Source organism: Stylophora pistillata, chromosome 4 (assembly GCF_964205215.1).
Source record: "Stylophora pistillata chromosome 4, jaStyPist1.2, whole genome shotgun sequence".
NCBI classification, from domain to species: Eukaryota; Metazoa; Cnidaria; class Anthozoa; order Scleractinia; family Pocilloporidae; genus Stylophora; species Stylophora pistillata.
The window spans coordinates 31,388,823-31,415,277 of record NC_142522.1 but is presented as its reverse complement, the minus strand read 5'-3'; the positions used below and the strand labels follow the sequence as shown (position 1 = coordinate 31,415,277).

The 26,455-nt window shown below is 39.5% G+C and overlaps 2 protein-coding genes across 3 annotated transcripts in view; both read right to left on the bottom strand.

The window, feature by feature from the left end:
• The window catches only part of LOC111335925 (E3 ubiquitin-protein ligase rnf213-alpha), a 56,036-nt gene extending 34,919 nt beyond the window's left edge, over nucleotides 1-21,117 (bottom strand). For both annotated transcript variants that reach the window (XM_088757146.1, XM_088757147.1), the window contains exons 1-26: nucleotides 20,840-21,117; nucleotides 18,307-18,698; nucleotides 17,455-17,546; nucleotides 16,455-17,282; nucleotides 16,155-16,372; nucleotides 15,607-15,899; nucleotides 14,682-14,944; nucleotides 14,117-14,347; nucleotides 13,574-13,787; nucleotides 12,731-12,792; nucleotides 11,929-12,253; nucleotides 11,602-11,700; nucleotides 10,271-10,387; nucleotides 9,481-9,694; nucleotides 8,910-9,275; nucleotides 8,159-8,757; nucleotides 7,445-7,604; nucleotides 6,836-7,053; nucleotides 6,119-6,436; nucleotides 5,031-5,788; nucleotides 4,541-4,677; nucleotides 3,976-4,050; nucleotides 3,113-3,219; nucleotides 1,979-2,123; nucleotides 1,401-1,620; nucleotides 582-855 (exon numbers count right to left, since the gene is read on the bottom strand). In XM_088757146.1, coding sequence (XP_088613272.1) covers nucleotides 582-855; nucleotides 1,401-1,620; nucleotides 1,979-2,123; nucleotides 3,113-3,219; nucleotides 3,976-4,050; nucleotides 4,541-4,677; nucleotides 5,031-5,788; nucleotides 6,119-6,436; nucleotides 6,836-7,053; nucleotides 7,445-7,604; nucleotides 8,159-8,757; nucleotides 8,910-9,275; nucleotides 9,481-9,694; nucleotides 10,271-10,387; nucleotides 11,602-11,700; nucleotides 11,929-12,253; nucleotides 12,731-12,792; nucleotides 13,574-13,787; nucleotides 14,117-14,347; nucleotides 14,682-14,944; nucleotides 15,607-15,899; nucleotides 16,155-16,372; nucleotides 16,455-17,282; nucleotides 17,455-17,546; nucleotides 18,307-18,698; nucleotides 20,840-20,972 — 6,858 coding nt within the window. In that variant the 5' untranslated portion in view covers nucleotides 20,973-21,117. The remainder of the gene's footprint in view (nucleotides 1-581; nucleotides 856-1,400; nucleotides 1,621-1,978; nucleotides 2,124-3,112; nucleotides 3,220-3,975; nucleotides 4,051-4,540; nucleotides 4,678-5,030; nucleotides 5,789-6,118; nucleotides 6,437-6,835; nucleotides 7,054-7,444; nucleotides 7,605-8,158; nucleotides 8,758-8,909; nucleotides 9,276-9,480; nucleotides 9,695-10,270; nucleotides 10,388-11,601; nucleotides 11,701-11,928; nucleotides 12,254-12,730; nucleotides 12,793-13,573; nucleotides 13,788-14,116; nucleotides 14,348-14,681; nucleotides 14,945-15,606; nucleotides 15,900-16,154; nucleotides 16,373-16,454; nucleotides 17,283-17,454; nucleotides 17,547-18,306; nucleotides 18,699-20,839) is intronic.
• A 1,700-nt stretch (nucleotides 21,118-22,817) lies between these two features.
• On the bottom strand, nucleotides 22,818-26,236 carry LOC111319273 (uncharacterized). Its single transcript, XM_022922079.2, has one exon. The coding sequence runs from the start codon at nucleotides 25,982-25,984 to the stop codon at nucleotides 23,282-23,284; it is 2,703 nt and encodes a 900-aa protein (XP_022777814.2). The 5' UTR covers nucleotides 25,985-26,236; the 3' UTR covers nucleotides 22,818-23,281.
• Nucleotides 26,237-26,455: the final 219 nt, after the last annotated feature.

Genomic DNA, 26,455 nt, shown 5'->3' with positions numbered 1-26,455 from the left:
CACTTTCCAGTCTAGATACAAGTTGTTTTTTTGTTTCCATTCTTCAAACATAAATCATGGCTAATTTCCTTTCAGTTGACGGTTTCGATAGCTGTCAGCCATTTTTGTCAAACTAAAACTATCGCTCTCGGGGGGCGAGTGACCTAAGCAAGGGTGACTTTCCAATTTATGACTTGAAATCGAACTTGAACATTATAATCAATACCTTCACACGACATCTTTGGTTGTAAAGGAAATGCCTTATATCTATCAAAACTTTCTACTTTGAGCTAAGTTGGAGTGAAAAAAATCTCTGTTGAAATTTTGTACTTAAATGTGGCGAATTTCTTCAAGACTTTTCAGCCATTTATTGTGGATGTCTCTTGATTTTTCTTACTAACCCTTTCTTAGTGACCTATTCCTACGAAATTGGTTTACTGATAATAAAATTTTTCCTGGTTGATAGTTTTCCTTATTCCCATCACCATTTTGTTTGAATAATTAAGTAAGGTGATGATGATTATCATGTTTTTAGATAATTCAGTTGATCAATTAATCATAAAAAATAATTAATAAAAAATAAATATATAGCAAAAACTCACCTCACAGGAACAATCAAGATGAAAAATTCTGGACAAAGGTATATCCGATGGTATAGCATGAGGAAGAAAAAAACCAACAGCATCTGCTACATGCGCATTTTTGTCGTGGAAAGGAATTGTTACACACAAACGAAGTGTTTCTTCACCCTCTTGGAGCATTGCCTCCACGACAAGCTGATTGTTGGGAAGCTTTTCCAATTCTTCTGCCAGCCTACGAACGACCAAGGTTTTTCCAACTCCAGGGTGGTCAGAGGATACCACGAGAACGTTTAAGCTTCAACAAAACAAACACTTTTTCGTTTAGAGTGCTTGGATAAAGCACGGTTTATGTTGGAGAAATGCTGTGTCAGGTAAATTGCTGGCGTAATTTTGAATGACATCGACCTTTAGAGGTCCCTATTTCGACTCTCATTTACTCCGAAAAGGAATAATGGGACAAATATTTCATCCATTTTGGAAATCTATGTACAGGGATTAAGTGTTGGCTTGTGTCTTCAATTGTCTAATACACCAAGAGGTAATTTAATATTTAAAAAGGCGAAAAAACAAAGAGCCTTTCCTGTTGTTACAATAACCATCGTAATCTGGTGAGACATGCTACATGTTTTCTAATGATAACACACTTTAAAGCACAAGATGTTTCTCATCTTCCCAGATCATCTGAGTAAGAGACCTTTGATTCGTTCTCAAAACAATCAACAATTCTTAGTGATGCTTAAGCCTAAGAGAAATGCAACGTTTCTCTCTAAAACTGTTCTCGCGGCTATACAAAAAAAAATTTCCTTGCGTGATTTAAAGAGCAATCAGTGATAAACCTACTTCTCCGCTCGACCAACTTCTGCAGCTGAATTCCAAATCACGTGCCGCTCACGATACACACCAGGCCTCTGCCCTGGCACTCTAAACTGTTTTGCGAGGAATCGTCGCAGCTCGTCTGGTCGAGGATATCTCGGCATTGATACTTTGAACTGCTCCAAACAGGTGATAATATGAGCTCGTTCTTCATTTTCGCTACTGCATAGAACAACAAGGGCCAAGTCTAATAAAAGCCAAAATCGAAGAAAACAAAATATTAAAAGGCAAACTATTGACTTAACGGAATCTACTTTTCTGAGACTTGGAAAATTTTCACTGAACAGTTCCTTTCTCGATGAGCAGCTACATGCTCCCCATTTCCGTTTCAATTCATGAAACGGTGTTACTTTTAAAGGAAAAGGAAACGAAATTAAATTACGTGCTTTGTGTAGAAGTAAGAGTTCTTAAATCTTCTTCATTTTTACATAATATTGTGCGTTGCGTAGAAGAACGAATGAACAAAGTTCCTATTTTAACACATATCTTCGCTCACCACAGACCAGAATATGGGACCAAGAGGTATGATATAAAACAGCACTTACCTTCAGGGTTGGAATAATCTTGCAGCAATGTGAATAAACAGTCCACAACCTTTTGACTGACATCATAGTCTAACAGGTCACCATTGACTAAACAGTAAAGTTTTTTTCCATTGCTTGCCAGGGCTCGACGCCATAACAACTCGACCTAGAAAACGGAGAGCAGTAGACCATCGCGATACGTTCAACTTGCTAGGTGTTTTTCACACCGCAATAAGTATAGGTAATCACATTATTTCGAGTGTAACTTGGTGCATATAAGCACGAGAGAACATTTCTAAGACAAAAATATTACACGAGCTCGTAGGGCAAGAATAATTTGTTTAAAGAAATTGTGCACTCATGGGAACATAATAGTTGAGACACTGAGACGAAGACTTCTGTTTTTCTCATGAGGCTTTGAGCGGGCAATTAAAGGAAGATGAACAATAGTTGATCTCAATGTACATGTACTCTAACAGTGCGATTATTGAAAGAAAAAAAAGGCGCGTTCACCGGAATAGGGGTGCTTACTGGTATAGGAGCGCTTATTGGAATGAGGGTGCTTATTCAACAGGGGCACTAGTTAACAAAAATTAATTCGAAGGGAGGGACGCTTACTAGAGAGTGGGCGCTTTCTGGAACGAGGGCGCGAAATCGAATCATTATGGTACACGAAGAGAGCATCACAGAAAGTCAAGACAGACGAACTTTTTACAGTGCACACACTATTTACTTTTTGCACTCGAATTACAATTTTGTACTCGTGTTATAACTTTGCACTCGTGTTACATGAAAAATCAACTCGTTTTCAGCCAGTCAGAAGTTTAATATTAATCCACTTACATAACTAGAACGAATACGTAAGCAAGATTATCGATGTGTAGGTGTGACTAAGTCAGGAGTTTTTCTTTTTGCATATGGTTGAAACTAACACCAGTGACAGATTAACTTAAAGTTCTTAGCACACAGTAGTTTTGTGGGTTGCACCAAAAGTGAGTGGCAGCCGTTTAAAGGTGGTGGAAGGGGAAGGTCATGCCAGCGCCAACCATACTTTGCGATCGTGCAGATAAGCCTCGTTTCCCCCGCCTCTTCCCCACCCTCCCCACGCCAGACTGCTCTTGTAATTGTGTACAAGCGCGCCACGCTAGTAATTACCTCCTCAGATGTCGTTTCAGATGTGCAAACGAGGACTTCGTCGCTAGTTGGCAAACTATGCATTCCCTCGTCCTTATAAAGTTCAAGAACAGCGGAAAAGATATTCTCTGAAAAGAGTTAGTACACAAATTATTGAATCAAGAAAGGGACCAGATGTGGATTAGCAGACAAACGGATGTAGAAGTAAACGGTTGAATAGTGAGTAAAAAAATTTAGCTGAGTTGGAAGCTGCTGTCGTAACGCTTTTACCATGAGGTCATTATAGGTACTCATTCACTTAGTGGGAGGGCCGGAAAGGAAAACATTTGGCTCGAGGTCACGCGCGAGGTCCGTTCCCCATGACCAAGAGCCAAATATTTTCCCGTCCGGCCCGACTAAACTCAGTCAATAAGTATTTTATCCTATGACTACTGAGTGTTGAAAATTTCAACTTAAATAGGACACGAACGCAGAAAAAACTTTTCCTTCATTTTCTCAGGTCAGAACATGAAACTCCCAATTTATTGAAAAACGTGACTTTTTTTTTCTCATTTCTGTTTTCCTTTAAGTTTTTGAAAAAAGCTACACGAGGGAAGGCCTTTTCTGGACCGGCTCAAGTCAACCCGTCCGGAACTGTACACGTCAGCTTTACTATGGTTTTCTATCGGATTGCGCGAGCGGGGCTGACTGGTCATATGATAAAGAAGAATATGAAAAAGTCATCAAAACAGTACAGAACCACAAAAAGTCTCCTTTCGTTACAATGCTCGAAGCACAGATAAATCAATTCGGAACCCTTAGGATATGCTTACTTCTAAGGTGGGAAAATTATGTTGTATTCACATTCACCAACTAACCGAGGACGTTATCAGTCGCAACCGTACCTTTGTCTGCAAGCATGAGATTCGGCTGTCCTTTTTTCAAGTAAGTTTGGATTTCTCTCTTTGCAACTCTTCCCTCTACGACAAGAAATGTTCATTACTAAGGGTTGGTTCATATAAATGATTCATTAAAACCATACTTCTTAACGCACAGCAAAGAATAAGAAGCAAGTATCCCTAAGATGTTGATTCTCGCTGTACATAAATCTCAGCTGGTAAAATAATTTTTTTATGACGACAGGAGATCAGACTTCTATTAGGGTAGAGTCTATGACAACAATTCTTTACATAAAGGCTGTGTCATAAAGACTTTTAAAGTTAACACGTGATGCTGAGGTAGGATTAAGCTAGGTTTCTGAAACTTCGGTTAATGTCGATACTATAATTCTGGTTTAAAAAACATCAAAAAATTATACGTGCATACTAATTATGATACGAAAAACTCTTTTCAGCACGTTAACTCCTTGAACTGACAATCTACACAGTGAAAAACAAGAAATACATAAAAAGAAAACTACAAGGCCATGTAGCATTTAAAATTTAAATTATTTATTGTTTCTTCAATTACCATTTCCGGCAACCAAGCAGGACAGAAATACGCCAATTTCGTCCAGACTCAAAAAGGTGCCCCCTAATGTTTCGTCCAGATCGAAGTTTACCTCTTCAGGTAGACTTGAATGTGAAAACTCATCGTCACCGTGTAAACTAAAAGAGATAAATGAGAGAGGGCTTGAAGTTTCCATTGTCGTACTTAATCATCAAAATCCTTGGCTAAGAATTATCCCCCTATCTTTTGGTTAATTGCGCTCAGGTTCCTGGAAATATCGAAAAGGTTCTCCTGTATACTTTTGTTGAGTCTGTTCTGACAGGAGAGGGCTGGTGCTCCACTAATATCCATGTATTCCAGGGCTAACTCTTGAAATGACTCAGGTTTTTCGAAACTGTCAACACAACTTTATTCTATCTAACCGGCGCACATAAGGTCATAGAATAAACTTTTGATAAAATCTATTTTTCTTGTAGTTACTTTTGGTATGGTTTACAATATATTTTCTTACCTTATCTGATCATCAGAATGTTGAGAGGATTGTGATGACTCTTCGTCTGAATTAAGATCCTCACCTATGATGCCTCGAAATCTGGTGTCTTCCAAAGCTTTCTCGTAGAGTTCATCAATAAGGTCGCTTTTGTCTTTGTTTTGCACACACCAAAGAACAAGCTCGGCAACGGAGCCCTCTGTATCGTTGCAGAGAGATGCCACAGCGAGGCGTTCAGGCTCTGAAGGATTAAACTTCTCCACATTATCACGAAGGCTCTCGTACTTTTCACTTATCTGTTTGATGTCTCTAGCAGGGTCATCTTGACTGGACTGGGATGTTGTGCTACGTGCATCTTCGCCGCCGTAAAATTCCAGATCAAAACCTGCTTCCCAGATACCTGCCTCACCAAGAGCTTCCTTCAGTAATTTTCGGTGAAGGCCTGGAAGAACTTTTTCCAGAAGACTATAAACTTGGAGATTAAGAGATTCCAATTTCGAGCCCTGTTTCAAACTGGCGAGTTCCTTGCGCAAGAACAACAGTTGCCGTATGGTAAAAAAATTTAACTCGCGGTATTTCATCCTCATCTCGTTGATATGTTCTCTGCATGCGTCGTACAGTTCTTCAAATTCCTCGCTCTTTAAACGGATTTCATCGATGATCCTTTTTCCCATAGAGCTCTTACATTTGTATTCTTCATTCCAATGGAGGCGTGACACGTCTCCAATTTCACAGAGATTAACATACGCCTGGCCAAGTTGAACGGCACCTTGTAGCAACTAGAATAAAAATGAAAATTTCTCATCCTTTTTTAGCGTATTCCAAATAAACAAGGAAAGAAAGAAAAACCATCACGTAATAAAGATGTAGTAAGCTTCACCAGAACTAAAACGTTTAACCCTTTCTGACATTTTTCCAGCCTATTCTTTTAGTAATCGCTCGTTATCTTTGCTGCTTTATTGCACTCTTCTCTTTCCCTGCCGCATTCTGTTAGTTTGAAAGGTGTCTGGCCTATCAACTTCTTTTGAATAAATTTGCATGGTTCTCGAGTTAAAGTTATGTAAAAAATTTGGGGGGCCAAAAGTATCATTCAGCTTTAAATTCTTTACCTCTCCAAACTTGTTTATATCCTCTTGACCTCGTTGTGAATCCTTTCCCGAAATTAGCGCAAGTTTACTTTGTAGATCCTGAAGTTTCTCCAAACTGAATTCCTTTGGCTTACCACTTAGGTCAGTTGAAGGTAACAGCAAACTGATGACGGAGTCGACACTTTTCTTGTCATAGAGCTGAGTTGATGCTGGACTGTCCTGCAACTTGCCAATGGAGTAGACTCCTTTTTCGTTGATAGCTTGAGCCAATTTGAGAGACGACATGGCATGCTCATCCTTTACGCCCTTAAGCCAATCAAGATGGCGGCTGATGCTTTTCTGTTAGAGCAACATTATCATCAAGCAGATTAGTTTTAAGGAAACCGCATTACCTAGATAATTCGTATGATCAAAGTTCGGCATTGTAAGGAAGGTTAGAAGCATTGCTTTCAAATCAATATCTTAAAAAAAAAGAAAAAAAAACTGTCAGCGGTAGACGTAGTTTGCTTCAATCATCGCCATAAGTGAAATAATTTTAATACTGTTCGTCACGGAAATCAACAAAATATTCAAATTGGAATTTTAAAGGGTTACTCATTATCAAACAATTGTCAATTATTTGATACCTCCCAAAATAAAGATAGCTTTCTACATTCTTTGCCGCCATGAAACTTAGACCGCATGAAACTATCATGATAATCAATACTTTCAAATGAAAAACGTTTGGAAGACTTTTACCAGCTTTTCGAGCAAAGATGTATCTTTTTCGATCTCCTTCCACACGCTTTCACATGTCCTGATAAGTTCCCCAAAGCTGGTGTCTTTGTCCAAATCAAAAATGAAGGGAGCAAAGCCAAGAGCAGTGGTGTGCACACAGGAAACACGATCGGTTTCAATGTCAGTCTCACCAGCCGACATCATCGCTAGGTCCACCAGAGTTTTCACCTCGTCCCTTCCTAGTGAACAATATTAGACAGGATTCAAAGCTAAACAAGAAAGAAAACAAGTGAGGGGGCAATTGGGCACTTTGGCATCATTAACATGAATGGGGTGCTGGAAATATAACGGTGAGTAGAGAATTCTTTAAAAAAGACTGAAAATAAAATCTATCTTTCGTGATAGTTTCAGGAGACTGAAATTAGAAAAATTTTAAATTCGGCGACTCCGATTATTGTTTTCTTATGCTTTTCAAAGAAAATATTAACCAGTTTTACAAAAATACCACAGGTTACCACTGATGTGAAATATTTCAAACAATTCTTTATTCAGTCAGTCTGTTAGTTGGTCACTATAAGTCAGTACCTGAAAGTTAGTCAACTCTCAGAGAAATTCTTAGGGAAAACGCACCTTTTACTTCCTCGCGAAGCCAGTAGATATAGTCTTTGCAAGCAGCGACAGTCTCCAAGCATTTGATCATAGCTGGTGATACATGTTCAAGATCTTTTCCCATTTCTAAAACATCATCACCAATAGTTGAGAGAGGGCGTCCGCGAAAATCATCGCTCATCTTGTAAAAATAATCATAAAATCATACCAGTCAAAAGCAAAATATGTCTGTACAGTTTAAAATCAAATGGTTGCATCTTCCCATCAAACAACTATACTCTCTGATCTGTGAGAGTATTCTAAAATGCATCATAGATAGTTCTTCTTTGGATCATTACGCCTTGAACAGCCCCAGTTTACATCATCCATGCCAAAGCAAAGTCGATTTTCCTCAGTGAGCCTCCATAGTAAGATAGGTTTCCTAACGATACCAACTAAAATTAAATGACATTGTGGCAAAGTGCAATTCAGTTTGTAACATGTTTGTATCCCCGCGACCTTTAATCGATTTTAGGAAACTCGCGTCAACTTAACAATTAAGAAGAGAAATTAAAGTAACCATGTTTTGATCATTTGCTAAACCCAATAAAGTTAGCATTTATCGTAAGTTCCTCTTGAAATATTGCAATATTTACCCTGGCTTGTTATCTATCCACTCGCCATCTTGTGATATTCAGTCAAGAGGCACTCTATAAATTTCAATGAGAGGACCCAAGTTCTATCCCAAATAACTACCTGATTGCGAAAGTCATCCAGTACTTGGAAGTCTCCTTCAAGCTGCATGGCGTTTTGAAACTCCAAGATAGCCGCAGCAGCTTCCTCGCATCCCCTCAGCTTCTGGTACTGTTTGATCTGATCAACCCGCTGATTGATGGCGGCTTCACTATCTTGTTCATCGGGAAGGAGCTTCAGTGCTATTCCAATTTCAATATCGAAACGCTCAGATTCATTTCTAAATTTGTCGAATCTTTCATCCACTTCTCTCAGACTTATTTGCCCGCTACATACTCGATCCCACAGAGTTTGCCATCTTTCGAAAGACTGGGTCCACAAAAGCTCGTTTACTGCGTCTAATGTCAGTATTCCAGCTAGTCGGGGATCATCTCGGCAAATGGGAGCAACCTTTTCCTCGCACTTATGCCAGATGGTACGGAAAAGATAACTGGATTGGAGTTGGTGAAGATACTTGGTCATTCTCTTATTCTTCGACGTGAGTTCAAAATATCTTACCAGAGGCTCTTCAGTGTTTCCGCGCTTGTGGCAAAGATCAAGCACACGACAAGATGTTATGTCCTTCTTCAGCTTTTCTTTGATTTCATCCAAGTTCACTTTAACTAAAAAAGTGAAAACGGTATAACTGTATCAGACGCATCTTAATAACTATATAGGTTTTGCGTTCAATCCAGCTTTTGGGATTGGTTACGTTGCTTCTTTTTCCTTCGATCCTTGTAGTTTTAAACTTAGTATCGAAGTGTTCGGGTCTCACCTGATTTTAAAGCAGAACAAAACTCCACGAACGATGATACTGCTGCTTTCTCGCTTTCAAACGCTTTAAGCTCATCACAACGCATTTCAAGAAACAGCTCCATAGGATCTGTCTCTTTTTGGTTTTCCTTGACTCTATCTATCTTGATCGCCTCATGAGGGACTTTTGATTGATTTTCCCCAGAGCTGGATCGCAAATAGTTCAACTTTAGGAACTTTTGTTGATTTTTCTGAACAAGTCGTAGAGTTTTCACGTCAATCTCAGCATTCCTGAGGCCTGTGCTGACTTCTTCCAAAAGTGAAGATGCCTGATGAAGAAGCCCCAAGCCTTCAGGAGGTAGACTTAATCCATCTTGACGTTGGCCGTCTATAAACAAAATAACTGTCAATTTTTTAATTTAAATAAAAAGGCGAAATTTTATTTCAAAAATCGCCATTGAGTGAAACAATCAATATTCAGAGTTTGATAAGTGTGTAGCGAGCTGTAACGATTGTTAAAAAAATTATCTATTTAGCCTCATTTTCAAATTGTCCTTGTGGTGATCTACAAAAATGAAAACCACTTTACGTACTAAAGTACTTCAAGTATTCTTCCATCGGTTTCCAGGAAAACAAATGACGCAAAAGCTCATCGCGCGAAGGATCTCCTCCATCTCTTCCCTCTGGCCATTGCTTCTTTAGAAAACGACCAAACAGTTTGCCGACCCCAGATGCCTGCCGGTCAGTTAGCTTTGATGATTCTAGACTCCAACTCAACTTTTCCAATTGGTCGTCCCTGATGTCGCCCTATAACGAAAAAAATTGGAACAAAACAAAGAAGTTATTGATTGAGAAAGAAAAAACAATTTCAGCACAACTTAACTGGTCGATCAGAACACGCGATCAGTAATTATAACATAACCAAAGTAAAGCGCGCGCTCTGATTGGTCAATTTAGCGTCCCCCATTTGCCCATGGGTGTACGCTGCTGACGTGAGCAAATGCAAAGACTATTTTTCCGCGCGCGCTTGTTTTTTCTGGTCACGTAAGATTTGTTAAATAAAAGGGAACTCTTTAGCTACAATGTATCAATGTTATGTTATAAAACAAATGGTAAACACCACACCGTACACTATTGAGTTATGGATGCACTTGGGAGGTTTGCTAAGCACTCAAGAAGCTAGAGTCGCTCTCGGCTATCGCCTCGAGCGACTCTTACGCTTCTTTCGTGCTTAGCAACCTCCCGCGTACATCCATAACTCAATAGTGTATGCTGTGCTGTTTACCATTTGTTAATTAGTTATTCCTGTAAATGTAAACTATTTTCTTCAGTTATGCAAAAAACGGTGAGTTGAATATACGGTGGTGTAGGTTAATAACCTACCTGTCGAGAACGGTCTATAGCCTTGAATGCAGCGGACATGAGGCAGTCGTCAACTTCTTGATGGTAAATGCTGAGATCAAGGGTGCAATATAATTCTATGACACGTTGGTAGTCGATCTATTTATTCAAAACAAAGAAGAACACATGAAAAATAGGACTAGTGGGATTTACCCAGTTTTACAAGAGAAAGATGACTCAAGAATATAGTGACTAGCTCACACTCACCAACAGTTAAATGGTATGAAATAATCATATTAACGAAAAACTTTAATAATGATAATGATAATAACAACAACGATAATAACAACAACGATAATAATAGTAATAATAATAATAATAATAATAATAATAATCACAATAGTAATAGTAATGATTTCTTGTGGGGGCTAGCTCAAGAACCTCACCTATCTTCTATCAGTCTATCCTCTAAGCTCCAATAATGATTAAACTAGGTTTCTTTTCACTTTAATTTCAATTTTGCTTGTGAATTATATATCATTTTCTCATTTTACTGTAACTCCAATTTTGTGAGACATCCGTTTCACACAACAAGGCATTCCGCGTTGTGGGATATTCTACCATTCCTCCATTACACCGTTCCATCGTTCCATCATTCCATCGAGTAGGGTCACCGTGTTAACTCGAGGTAAGGTAAGGTCTTTCGGACCTTACTCGCTTCGAAAATTTAGCTGCTCTTTTGAGCATTTGTCGGTGATTGAAATAGCAAAATGGTCACTTTTCGAATGCATGCAATTTTTCTTCAGAGCCACGATTCACATCAAACCTTTTAGATATTTCAGCAAGGAAAAGTCTTTTTTCAACTACTTGCCGGTGAAGTCACCGTGAAATTATTTGAGATGTTTATCATCTTTTGTGGTGTCCCGGCAGGACCTGGGCATAATTCCCTGATCAAAAGAGTAAAGTTCTCTCTCTTCCAAGAAAAGAAAATTCCTTTATTTTTCATAATGCACCGATCACACCTTTTAAGACTTTTCTGAGGGGTGAAGCTTTGTTTTTTCGCACGCCATCCTAAAATGATTGTGAGATGTTTATCGTTTTCTGTTGTACTCCATATCAAACAACAAATACACCGGGAAACAGTGTAATCACTGGCTAATTCCGAGTAACATTCGAAGCGATCCGAAGATGTTCCGAAACAAGCAAAAGCCAAGAGCGAGGAAAATTGGGTAAAACTCGGCAGACTTCGTCGTACTCAACAGGAGAACATTGTTGCTTGCCCTCCATAAGAGGCAGTAGCCATACTGGAACTATATACGAAGTAATAAACGTTTGGCTGGTGACAAAGTATACAGGTAATACTTGAGACCCACTTCACAAATCCGACTTTCAAGTACTCCTTTCACACAGCTTTCCAGGCTTTGTTGCATTTCATCGTCATCCAGCTTTAACGATAGAAGGTTCGACCAAAACTAGTGGGCAATCAAAATAAACCTTAGTATCTCAAAAAATCTTTTTCACAATTTACGTAAGATGAGATGAGTTAGTGTTCTCCGTAACGGGTTCTATAAGACTAAAACAGGATTACTTTGTACTCTAGATATGTAACATGAACTCCTGATATAAGTCCAACTCAAATTGACCTAACCTCACTGACTTTTACAAATTTAGCAGTTCAAAGTTTTTCCATCTAATAATACCTGGAATTCTTCTTCGCAGTACTTTTCTGATGCGTTCTGTAACCTTCCTGAAGCCCGATGCAGCGTTTCCAAAGATTTCCGTAAACTTTCAAACGATTGTTTGAAGTTATGTTCATGCATAGTGCCTTCCTTTCCGTCAAACTGCATAGCAGAAGAGTCTTGTTTAGCCAGGACAAGACTTTTGCTTAGGAGTTTCAGAAGGCCACAGAGTATTTGACTTTTCTTCTGGATTGCTAGTTGGTGCTCTGTTAGCAGGTGCTGCAAAAGCTGTGATACTGCTTGGGCTAGTGACGTCATTTCCTCCCACTGAGTGAAGTGTCCCGCCCTAGCGAAAGGAAGAGAAACCAGAATTGTACTGGAAACCATAGACCTGACCATAACAAATCATTGCAGAAAAGGAATCAGCAAAACCTTCTTTTGAGTTTGATTTAAGATAGTTTTTTTAACCTAGTCCTACTCATATTTTATTACACGACTCGGGCAGTCAGAGGGCCAATAACTAAAATCAACCACTCAAAATGCTCTATTGCCGGTCCAATATTCTCTAAGTATTGGACCGGGCACTGTCCCGAATGGTCCCGAATGATACCGCACTCTTGTCCCTTTGAACTTCAGTCGTATAATAAATCTCTTATTAACCAAGCTTGCTCGGGACCGTACTGGAAGAATATAAGAATATCAGCCCTCGGTCTTTTTTGTACGGACCTCGCTACGATCGGTCCGTACTGTCAAGACCTAAGGCCAATATTCTCCCAGTACGGCCCTCGCGCTTGGTTAATAAGATATATATAGAGGCTTCTACCTCTCAAACCTTTCAGCAACTGCGACGTTCATGTCCTGAATGCATTCTTCAAGAGAATTCCACTGTGAAAATAAGACACTATCATGAGGGAAACACTAATTGCTTTTCGTTTGTTTCTTTGTTTTACTTTATTTTAGACATTTGTCATCATAAATAACTTACAATATCAACGTTGACTTTCTAACGATACCTACATGCATTTCACACAATATCAAAATAGCAAAACTGCTTGCAACACTAACGTTAGTAACCACTCTAACATAATTTACAATACTGACTAAAAAAATATATCAATGTTAATTTTAATAGACACATTTTACCGACAGTAAACACAATAAAAAACAAAACAAAACAATCACATTAACAGTGAAAAGGAAAATAACACAACAGAAACAAGCCGCACTCCTTTCGTTGCTAACTATAACTCAATATAACAGTATCAATATAACATACATCGTATTCCCACTGTATAAGTCCTTATTCGAAGATTGTAGCTATATAAAAATGCACTAGATACTTCCTAAGACTACTTCAGAATGAGTAATCTCGTTAAGTGATGAATAAAATTAGTGATTGCCGATCCCGCCAAACATTCGTTTGTTTATTTTACGATGACGATGAAACCTTGCCAGAGCAGTGGAATGAATGAATTAAGGCAAATTGTTATTCTTAAGAAACAGATTTGCAATTAAGCGAGCATAATTGTAGGAGAATTTTGTGATGAAGCCTCTTGCTACGTCTTTACCAGTCCCTGAAAATAAAGTAAGTCTAGATTCTTTAACAATAAAAAGATGTAAAAAGTCATTTTACTTGTCATAGGAATATAGCAACTATAAAATTTACCTCTTCCTCCGTGAGAAATAGGGGCCTATCTCTCTCCTTTACGATCCGAAGAAGTGTCCAACAAACTTCATACAAAGAGAACTTTCCCCTCTTTAACACCTTGCTCATGTCACAGATTGAAAGTACCAACAAAAATGTTCTTTTGAACAATGGGTCAAGCTCAAACATGGGAGAAAGTTGGTTTTGCAAAAGTGCTGGAGTGTTGGCCCTCTCACTATGACACAAAAAAAAAACAATACAAACTATGAGTTTTCTTCACGGTTTAGAGGTGATAGTCAGAACATAAAATGATTTCAAAAATACGGTTTCGACGTAATGCGTCGATGAAAAGATTAAGTGTTACTGTTACTTAGAAAAATGAGGGCCATGGCTATGGAAGATGACGTATTAGGCTTTTTCTTGACTGACAATTGCAAGTTTTTACAACACTCAGACATGTCTTGCGTGCCGGTCACCTTGTCTTGTCTACAGATCACATGCATACTATTATTCGCACTCCAAACATGTCCGCTATAAAAAGTATTAGTATCAAAAGACTCCAACCTTGCATTGAACGCTTGCCGTCGAACTCGAACAAAGTCGAAGTAGTCATCTGCTCCCCACCAATTGTTGTCATTAAGTGAACTTGGTGCTGCTGGTAGCTGTCCGCCCGAGAATGGTGCTACTGATTTCGATAAGAAATGAAGCAAGGGGACCGCGAACAACCAATGAAATACGCAGTCCTTTTCCTCAATTACGTATTTACACAGTCGTTTCAAGTTCTCCACCAGTGTCCTTAAAAGTAGAAATAAGAAGTCATTTACCAACACATATCGAGAAAGAATAAAATAATTTTCGCCAAATTACTGAAAACTGATGTGTAACTAGCATAATTGTTTTGGAGGTACTTTCGGCAAAGTTATTCATCATTATCTGCAATTTCTAAACGATATTAAACAAGAGAACACGAGCTAACTTTACATTAATGATCAGGAGTAGGTGCATTCATGCTCCGAGGTCATTTTAAGATAGGTTGCACGTAAATATCCCTAATTGGCCTTTTAAAACCGTCAGTACGGATCATGAGATCCCATATAATATGCGTTAACGTCGAAAGAAAATGTCAAACCTCTGCACTTTATCTGGAAAATACGACGAAAGTTCCTCGAGCTCGATGCATTTCTTCTGAATAGTGTTTCCATGCAACGCAAGATTTTCTAAAATTTCCTTCAACACATTATCCTCGATGAATATCAGGCGATGACGAACAGCGAGGGACGCGATCATAATAGAAGTAACCAGTCGTTTAACTTGAACTTCATAATCTTTGGCTTGGGTTTGCTGCACTTGAGTGTTGTATTTCAGCCGTGGAAACAGGTAGTCAAACAGCACCTTATCAAAAAAAGCACTATAGGAATCAATGTTTCATATTGATCTGGTCGTCGAGTTGCCCAATACTTGATGCAACTGTTTTTCACGGCGGAACGGCAAGGAAAGAGGTTTTATCAGTCATTTGATAAAATGACATCACCAGCTCGGCAGATAAACAAGCAAAGTTTCACAGGTCTAAAGTTAAAATACTAACCTCCACAAATTGAAAGGCTTAACTGCAAATTTAATCCAATCAGTTAAAAGTGTAATTCACCCCGGCAGAAACTACGCAATTATCGAGCTCTTCCGCAACATATCTTCAATTACTGATCCCTTAAAAAGCTCATCAATTTGCGAATATCCGGGAATCTCTTGTTCTATTCACGGCGTTCACAGCCATTTTTCCCACAGCAGCTTTGCAAGTGGTCGCAAGCGCGGGGAAAACGCACAAGCATGGGAAAAATTGCCCTTTCGTAGTTTAAGTTGGCATCTTACGTCAGATACGAGAAAGCCGCGATGCGATTTATACGATTAGTTTCGCGTCTTATTTAGGGTGCAGTGTTGAGCCCCAAAGTATAATTGTCTCATATCATCTATCAATATGATAAGTTTCGTCTTTGATTAACCTTATCAACTCTGCGATTTTATAACGGTAATGAGGTATACTCCTCTTTTACACAAACCTGCCTTTCATCAAAACCGATTAGGGGGCGATGGGAAATGTAACTTCCATTCTGCACTTCTTGTTCTCTCATGCAATACATCACATCGTTAATTTGAGTCAAGGCAGTTGACGCGTTAACTCCTCTTTCACCAAGTGAAATTCTGTCCCATTCCGGTAACATGATTAGCATGGCTCTTCTTCGACCCTCCGCTGGATCAAGAGGAACTTTTCCCAGAAAGGGTATATGGCTGCTAACGGACTCCCAAAATCGAGGTTCACTGAAGACTGCATCGTCATATTGGTGCCAAACAGCTGTATAACAATAACAATCAATGATGGTTGTCAATCTCACAATACGTAATCGGAATGAGAGGGTGAATGAGAAATCAAGGAAAGAATGACTGAAATAATGAGTGAATGGATGAATAATGCTGAATGTAAGAACGAACGGGCGAATTGGATGGGCGAACGAATGAAATTGGAGAGAGAAGGGAAAGAAGGAATGACTAAACAGATTAAAAAAAATACGTAAGACATTTGTTAGAATTCAACACCATGTCATATTACCGTTGCTTTCCCGAGAATCCTCACGTATAAGTAAGGAGCGGTTAACATGATCTCTCACGTAAGGTATAAAGCCAAGCAGATATTCCCATAATGGTTTTAGGGGCGCGTTCTTTCCTTGAGAGCGAAATACAACGTATTTGTAGGAGATTCTCCGGGATGCCTGTCGCAGAGTAATATTGGCACTTCCCTCCAAAAGAAAGTAGCCATCGGATAAATCCCTACAATTGAGGAAAATAAGTTAAATAATTAAAGAAATTGAAAACACGTTTTGCGTATTTCAGCTGCAGTGTCGAGACTTACCTGACAATGCGAACTTCAACTTGAGACTGAGGGTCTTTCCATGAAAAAGGAAAACTCCCGCAGATGAAAATTCTATCCCCTTGTCGAGGGTTGAAATGGAACGTTGGCGTTAATAACGCGTGGAAAATGACAGTCAGAAATTCGGTGTCTGAATTTGGTTCACTTTTATCACTGTGAGCACTCAGTGGTTTGTTATTTGTTAATGGTTGGTTAGTGGCTGATTGGTTAGTGCTCTGACCACCTCTACCGTTTTCACCTGATTGAAACATTCCTGGTTTGGAAGCTTCCCCTTTGATATTTTCTACTGATGCGGCATTAGATTCAGACCTTAAGACGAATTGTCGGCCATTATCTGACTTGTTGCTGTTACCATTGGCATTCGTGGATTGCTTCTCTTTATCATCAGCAGCTCTCCTATCCTTTGTAACATTTGAACTCTCAGCCATTTTACCCTTAGTATCTTGACCAGTTTCCTTTCCTTTATTGCTGTCGAATGTTGAATCATTCTTGGCACCCTCCGTATTCCCTAAAATGACCTTTGTGTTGCTCCTCTGCTCCACAGCAATATTCTCCCCACGTGGCACCTGCTGGACATCTTCTTGTCGCTCTCTAACATCATTTGTAGGCTCTCTGCTGCTATCAATGTGACTTTTCTTCATGACTTCTTCCTTCGCGTCAATGCTCGGATTTGCAGCGCTCTTATCCAGTTGTCCTGGACAAGTGGTTCTTTTTTCGTCAGTAGTGATGGGTGGAGTTATCGCCTGTTGATTGGTATCATGATCAGAGTCTCCACTCAGACCTGGGTAAACATTTTCTTTAGAACTTCCACTGCCGGTTTAAAACAAAAAGCAGTTTTAGTCATACAGAGGTGTAGAATAGACAAGGTTTTGTGATTTGAATATTTCCTTGTTTATTTCAAGGTAGAATAAGGTATAATATACATCAAATTTTCAGTGCAAAGTTTTGAGTTACTTGTCTTCAACGTTTAATTCATAATCACCTCGCTTTTGTGCCGTTTTGATCATCGCTGATGTGTACTCGGTCTTCTGCTGAAATGCATGGTACCTCTCCTGTCTGAGTTCCTCCTGGTACCTACACATTTAGAGAATGAGAAACGATACACTCACTGACAGTAATCGCATTGAATTACTTGCTTTTCTGCAACACGTTCATTCCGAAGATAATTGAGTTGTTGAATCGGTTCCATAACCTACGGCACCGACACCGAAAAAACGAGGTTAGCTGAGATATTTATCATCATGATGCCCGTAGGGCCCTGCGCACGAAATCCAAAGAAAACCATAGTGAAGGTTGACCTGTGTGGGGCCGAACTTGTTGACTTAGCCGGTTCGAAAAACGCTGTCCATCTCTACTCTCGCCAGAGTTTGTTGCAAAAGCTTGGAAGATTCACGAAAGAGAATAAAAAAAACTGCTTTTTTTTCGTTGTGACTCGAAAAAAAAAACAAAAGAAAAAGTTTTTATGGTAGAATTTTTTTTTTTGTGGTTGTCCCACGTGCACCATCTATCGCATCCTATTATGGTCGAAGCAGAATTTTCAAAAGTTTCAACACTTAGAGTTCAAATGATAAAATGCTCCTTGACTAAGCTTAGTCGGGCCGGACGGAAAAATTAGCGGCCTTCGGTCATGATGACCACGAGCCAGATAGTTTCTCGTCCGGCCCATTTTTGAATTCAAATAGAGTGGGAAGATTGTAATTTAACCAAACTTTTGAATTCAGCAATCATGGTGCACGTACGAACTGAGTTATTATAAAGACAGCTTCAAAATTTCTGTTTACGTGGATAAAGGTGTTATACCCGGTGCAGAATAATTGTACAAGGCGCTTCATACCGTGTTGGGTGTGGCTCTGACGGTGTTAACCGTTTCTGGTTCCGGTGCTGCTTCGGTGCGTTCCTGCTCTACAGTTGCCTCTGTATTGGGGGACTTTGGTGTATCAGAAGAATGGTCTCCGTTTTCACGGGTTTCGATGTTTGACTCAGTGAGAGGGATTTTTCCTTCTTTTTGTAAGGCTTCAACCTCGCTCGAATTAGGAGGACTTTTAATATCATTATTCTGATTTGCCTCTCCTTTATTTGAAGAACAGTCTCTTTCCGATTCGTCTCTCTTGCTTTTAGCTTCATCGGCTGATTCTGTTATTGAAGGGGGTTGACCAGTAACATCCGAGCCCTGATCCTGAGAAGGGTGTGGTCTGTTTTCAAAAACCTCAGTCCTGTTCAGGTGATCTGTTTAGGTATAATTTAAATCATAATCATATAACGGTAGTTTCTCAGCCGCTAGTTGAAATATCGTGCATTTTTTTCATGATGATCTTTGCGTAAATCGACAAAATAATTTAAAGTTAAACTCTTACGCAGTGAGACTGCACCACCAATCATCACTACCTCTAGTACCGAGTGCTGAGTACCAAATTTCCACTTATACCCAAGGCTTAACTATCCCCTCATTTGCACCAAAGTCAACTGATAAGCAGGCTTTGCATTGCTTCGTCAATTTGCGCCCATTCTTTCCTACATAGTGATCAGTTAGCTCAATTGATTAGAGCGCTGGACTGTTGTGCGGGAGGTCGAGGTCGATGGTTCGAGCCCCGGCCGGACCAACACTCAAGGTCTTAAAATAACTGAGGAGAATGCGCTACCTTTCTATAAAGTCAAGAAATGGATAGACATTCTAGTCTTCTCGGATAAGGACGAATAAACCGTAGGTCCCGTCTCCTGCGTCTATTAACTAGTTAATTTGGTTAGGCAGGGGACGTTAAAGAACCCACTCACGAGATTACTATGATGTGGTCTGGCCTGTTTACTGGTAACTGGGCGGAGGGGGCATCTTCAAATAAGTTTCCTTCGATTGTTTGTAAACTGCTGATGCAGTCCGGCCAAAGTCCCCCGAAAAGTGTTGTGATGCGCATTTTATCATATTCACATGTTAATTTGCGCAATATAAATATTAAAAATATTAAATATTAAATAATGTAACGAATAAATAACGCACGGTAACGAAAGATCCTGTAATTTAACCACAGTTCAAGCTCATTTAGTTTATGCTCTGGCAAGATTCTATTAAACTTTGGATTCCGGCAATCAATTGAACTGGTTTATACAAAATATCGATCGATAGCACCTTAAATCCCTCTCTAAAAGGCCGTCTGTTTTCGGGATCATTTAAGCAAAAGATACCTGGATCCAAAATAGTTTTATCCCAAAGGTCTCACAGAAAGTTGGTATTTATTTTATCACCTCCCTTTCATTGGCATTCACCGCTACCTATTTCTAAATGAAGCACTTTTATTGAAAATGCAACCTGACCAGTTTATCAAGGGAAAAAAGAATCTAGATTGTCTTCACTTGACGTCACCTTTTGTGTAACTCTCTGTCTGATAAACAAACTACATGAAAGCCAAAAGTGAGCTCAATCTAATACCGTTACAAGCGGTCGATCACTGCAATTATGTAGGCAAACCTAAGAGTTTACAACATCCAACATGTGAAACTGAAAGTTACAAATAAAAATTAATCGAAAAATCCTTTTCACTGTATATTCATGTCCTTTAGCTGCACTTCTGTTTGGTAGTCATTCACAAAATAAAAGACGCAAATGTTGTCGTCCGGGAGTAATCCGCAGGAAATCAGAACTTGTTTAATTCGTCAAAACAAAACAGCTATATTAAAAAGTTACGCTCTGAAACAGCTATAGCCTCGATTTCATGCAAAACTACTTGCCAGCATATTTGCACCCTGTAAACCATTTTAGGAGGAAGACGATCAACGCCTCTATATCTTCTTCATCAACCGACAAAAAATAATCGAATACAAAATATCATTTCAGTCGCACAGTCTAGTGAATCATGCCGAAAAAAAAAAAATGCTTTTTAAGGGATTAGTCGTGACTCTATGAATCTGACGTCGTCTAAACAAAGATATGTAATGTCTCTTATTTCACTTCGAATTCGAATGGCGTCGTGGCCATAAATATTCGTTGCGTATCCTGAAAATTTCTTCAAAGATAAAGGACCGGCCTATTTTCTTTTCTTCACTGTATCCTTCGTGATGTACTGAGAAAATGCAATCGCGTGATCGCATGATAGCTTAGTTTCGATGGTTCGGTCCCCCCACCTCTGTTTATTACAAGTCAATACACAAGTTAAAAACATTAAAAGCATTCACAAAGTGTCTGTACTAGAGAAGTTCCAAGTGATACCGAGTGTTCCTGTTTTTTCTAACCTTTCTCGAATCGGCTTCGAATATTGGGAAGATACTCTTGGCGCTTGTCACAGATTGTTAAGCCCGTGGCACTTATTTCCTAATTTCGTGTCGCGTGTCGCTCTTATTTCTTGGCAGGCTTAGCAAAGAAAAACTCTCCAACTTACCTGCAGTAGCTGTGAATTGCTCAGGGCTCGTGTTTGACACTTTTGAAGTTGCAAGAGCAAGATTAAAGCCGCAACTGCAGCAGAAGCGATGATGTTCTTGCAGTTCGGGATTCCCACAAGATGGGCACTTCATCGTTACACGAAATGCTTCTGAAACTACATGTCTTGCTTTGAGAAAATGTTCTGTCAAATTCAATTTTCCAAAAAAACCTTCTTCTCTCGATGTTGACGTGGAGTGGAAATCCTTGTGTGATCAACTGCAATGTTTTCCACTAAATGTTGAATCGCTTCCGCGAAATGCAATTATAAAGTTTCGTGGGCCTCGGGGAATTTAATAATTCCCAGAAATCCCTCTGCTTGCGGAAGTCGATTTCACTTGTCACTGTAACCTTGAAAATTTTTAAAGCTCCTTAAGAATAGAACTTTAAAAATCTGAAATCTACTAGGTGAATTGACCGTTTGTGCAGTTTTCGAGGCTGATTCAATTTGTTTTTGAAGAAAAATCTGTCTGTAACGTCGATAAAATTTCCACGAAATGTCACGATTATTAAATAAAGCTATCCGGGTTTCTGAGAAATCAAGCGGAAGTCAGTTTTCTAAATTGACCAACCGTTGCTTTCGAAGTACAACATAATCAATATCTTGTGGATGTTGGTTCTTATTTTCGAATTCAAGATTAAAGCCGAAGAATTTTAAAAATAAATACTGACGAATAGTTTATAATTTTACGACGCGCATTCTAACCACAACACACAGGTCACTTGAGTGTTTTACGGTTGCCTCTTTAAACTATAGGTCGTCTGGTGGAGGAACTCATGTGGATCTTGCGGTTACAAAAATAACTGTCATAGATGTTTTTCCCTGTTAAATCCCCTGGACTTTAGCGAAACTGCTTCTAATGCAGGAACATATTCGAGACATGGCATCCTGGGGGATTTATTTTTCGCTTTCGATTCATCTCATTAGGAAACCTCTGCGCTTTCGATTTCATTTTCAAGGTGACGTCAGGAATTTAAGAACCTTGGTTATATTTTCATACTGTTACAAAATAAACCTTAGGGTTCTTATACAGTTCTCCAAGCATAAAATCTGAACATTGAAACAAGCAGGGTGATCGTATGATACGTAACTCATACCCAAAAATTTATGAAAAAAAAAACATAACAATATGAATTTTTCTTTTCCGTCACGAGGTTAATTTTGAGAGCTAGAACACTCGGAAACTATTTTGGTCATTATTACCTTAATTCTTCATTCATTTCCATTTTAGTCAATCTGCTACGCTACGCGATCATTGCTTGACTTGCTGACTGCTATATGTTTTTTATGCTCATCCAGTTATTGACCTTGCCAGCTTTAGAGCTCTGCTTGAAGTTTTTTTCCTCGAGCTAATAAACCAGTCTTTGAAAAACTTTCAATTTAGTGTCAAAAGGGAATCAGGGTTGAATTTATTTTTGACTCTCTCACTCTGTTATAGGTTCAGAAATCCCAATTACCCTTTCAACCAACCATCTTCAGAGATAAAACCAATCGCCAATTGCTTACCTTTGATTCCTAAGCCTAAGGACGGTTATGAACATTCCCTTTTTAGTTCCCACAGGCACCAATTAAACCTTTGACCACGAAGAGTGTCTAGAATCCAACTTCTCTTATAACATTGCCCTCGAATCACACATGAAGGTCACGAGAATTTAGGAAATGATCATCCACCAGGAAAAAAGCTCTTGATTGTTGCAATAAATTGTCCTTGTGAGCATCCAAGGAATGTGTAGATAATAGAATATGCATACAGATGTTAGGGTGTAAAGGGTTCAAATTTTTATCTTTGTTTCTTTCGGCGGTTAATCAATTGATAAGTTTGGTGATAATTTATTACAAGACTAAAACAAAAAGACCTCAAAAAACCAACGTCAATATTGCGCGATGCGGTTCCAGTCGAGGCCCACAAATTGACCCTTGCTCACCATAGAGTCTCCAGTAGCTCAGTGGTTAGAGCATCCGACTAGATCACGGAGGGTCGTGGGTTCAAGTCCCATCTGGGGCTCGGATTTTTTCTATTACACTAGAAATTGTCTCATCTTTAAATATTAATACTATCACTAATATTATATCATTTTCTCGCGGCGTATCAGTGCAGATAACGTTACTACTTCAATTTTATGAATGAAACGCGACAATCAAGTAAACGGCAAGGCATAGTGGACAGTATCGATAACGTAAAATCCGTATCTTATCATTGGAATTATATTATATACAAAGTGCGATTATACGACACTAATACCGCATTAAATAGACGATTGGAGGGAATATTCTCTGGTACTGTTTCGTAAAGAAGACCTGAACACTAAGTGGGGTGTAAGAACTCTTACACTAAACCGATCAAAAGTAACAGGGAAAAAACACTTTTGTACGTATCACCAGGTCTCAGTTTTCTGTGTTCTTCTAAAAGTGAGTGTCTCTCGCTGATTGTTTTGGAGAATATGCAGGTAAACTCCTACATTCTGTGCTTGCCGTGTGCTGAGTGGAAGCCATTGCATCCTTCCTCGATCTTGGAAACCTATCTTTCAGAAGCTTGAGTACTCGGGCCTTGCAGATGAACGCAACAAATATGTATACTCCTTGAGTGGTTGTGAGCATAACAAAAGGGTAGAGGAGTGCCTCGTGGATGAACTCGGCACTGAAGCTGAAAAACCATGTGAAACCCATAAGGGAGGCCAGGCGAATATATATTTTAAAAACTGCCCCTTGATCCTGGCGAGATGATTTCACTCGGTGTGTTTGCTTCTTGGCACTTTTGATGGCCCACACAGTGTGTGTAAAGGCCCCAAAGTTGTAAAGAAGGACGCAAGCTATTGGTGTGGCAAGAGTGACAATCTTTCCATTGCTGCTGACTATCCAGCAGGCGACTTCATTACCATAGCCGATGAAGACCACTTGAAAGTGGTCAAGCAGGACACAGCCAGCCACAAAAAGCAAAGGAATACCCCATGCCAAGCACGTGTACGCCAGAAAACGAAGATTCCGGCTTTTTCCGATAGATCTTGATTGAGCTTTGGAAATCTTGCTAGAGAAAGTTCGGCGAGTGTCAAAGGCGATAACGGCTGTGCACCCAAAGGACGCCAAAATAAGGTAATGTATAACGACCGCCATAATGGTACAAAATGTTGGCTTGTCGGTGTCTCCAGATCCAAACAGCCACATAAATTGGGCCAGTAGAAGGGCAAAGCAGAGACTCATCAGATTTTTACCAGGAAGGGGGCCCCGGAGCTCAATAAAAACGCTATGCATCGTTAAGGTGAGGGAAAGAGCAAAAACTGAGATAGAAAATCCAGCGATTGTAAAGTATCGCAGAAACGTATTTTCTCGGCTTGTTGTACCCACTGGAGTCTCAGTGTGTTGGAGTTCAGTGTAATTAGTGCATATCCATGCTTTTTTAAGTTCATCCATCAAGGTGTATTTTTCAGTCAAGTATACTCTACCAGTGGTGGTATGCAGTAAGCTTTTGTTGGCCAAGATTTTAAACTCAGAACTGCTTATCAATAGGAGTTTGAAAGGGCACAAGACACTAAATGTAGACCTGCACACAATCAAGGAATCGTTGCCGTTGTCGTTGCGTTTGATAAAGAATTTTTTTGGCGGGAGCGATTCTTGAAGGTTGCCCACAGTTCTATTTAGTAAGGCTTCCCCTGTGGGCTTTATTCTGTATTCGTCATGGGAATACTCTTCTGGGTTTGCGCAAGATAACTGCCTTTGAGTGACCCTGACCACTAACCAGGTCTTGTTTGCAATTATTATAGGAAATGATTCATTGAAATCAAGAAGAGCAGCCACATCCAAAGTTTCATTATCGTCATTATCCCTCGCCGCTTGGCCAGCATACAGGTTGAATTCCATTACAATGATTTTTTTCTCTGATGAATTTGATATCACATAAATCTGCGAAGGCTCTAAGGCAAACCGTGAGCAAAAGCCGTTGATAAACTCTTGCTTTAACATGGGTCTTTCAATGTCATCCGCGGGATACATCCATTGTTTAATGCGATACGTATCGCGGACAGCGAACGAAGGATTCCGAACAGAAGTGTCCTCACAAGTCTCTAGGTGTGGATCAAACACTTTATTCTTAGAACATGATGTGGAAAAGGAGTTCAGTTTAGGTTTAGGAGTTTCTCCCGAAATAAATTCCATGACAATTTCAAATGATTTTGGATTGAAGATGTCCCCTTTCTCCTGTGGACCACATGTAACGTCGTCTAACGATTCGCCATTGCAAAGCAGACAGTCGATGTTTTTGAAGTTCTTCTTTGTTTTCTCGGAATGGACAAGTCCAGAATTTCCCTTCATGCACCCTTCCTTGTGTTTATTGTCGATTGAGCATGTGGAGACCATTGGCAAACAAGTACGTACCCTGTAGTATTTTTCTGGTTCCATGGATTTATCTCTACAGTATTTCAGATAAAAGTCTAATTTCTGCTCGGTACTGTAATAGGATGGAGCTTGGATATTACATCGAAATTGTACCTGCCAAAAATTAGAGTGGGGTGGTTGTCTGTTACAAGCAGCACAGTAAAGATTTCGATAGTTATTCCCCCAGAAATCATGCACTGGAATGTCCTCTTTGATATTTTCAGATGTAAAAGATCGATTCGAATTCTTGGAGGCCTCCATACATTTAATAAACGAATCGCCTTCGTCTTTCCAGTCTGCTGCACATGTGGAAATCATGAATACACCTTTTTCTTGATCAGTTGATATGTCCGCACAGGAATAGCCCGGGCCACTTGGGTCGCCTTTGGTCACTAGGCCAGGAGCACAGTAGTATTCGAAGTCTGCACAGCAGTCTTGATACTTGAGACAAGCCTGATCACAATGGCAGTGTTCGGCATCTCCAGAGAAATCCTCCCATTCACTTGATTCGTTAAAGCATCTAGAGCGACAAGAAAACTTCTGATCGCAATTCAAGGGGGGATCTGCCGCCTGAACTTGCGCTGATGCTGGAAGCGCAGTCGAACTGTTCCGTGTTAATGGGAGGTCAGGCACTGTAGAGACGCTAACTTCACTGGAGTTGTAAAGATTCTGTTGGTAAGCTAACTGTAACCAAAGTAAAACAACACAAAAATTCGAACCAAAATGTATCTTCCCCATACCTTCAGCTTCAACTTAATTTTTCCTCGAGTTGTCTTCCGTAGTTAGGTGTTTTGATCTTTTTTTTTTATTCCAGCTTTTCTTATACCTCTTAGATCTAATCTTGTTGCTTTGCAATAAACGATTTCCTCTTTTTGACGTTTGATCAATATCTAATCAAATGAATGACTTTTAACCAGCAGCGAGTCGTCTTCACCTCGCAAGACTTCTTTAACCGTCGTTCCCCGTCGCCTGATCGTGCTTTTCATGTGTGATCAGTAAATATGTCACCAGCCAAAGATTATTTTCCGTGAGAGCAAATGGTGTGCTGATAACAGCCAGATATACGGAAATGTCACTTTCATCAGCGAAACTGTAAACACATGGAGTCATAGTGTGTGGGCATACCAGCCTGTTTGACCTTTTGTTTCAGAATCGAATTACTTTAGGCACAAAATACACTTCTTGATCCAATTTCCTTTCATTAAGTAC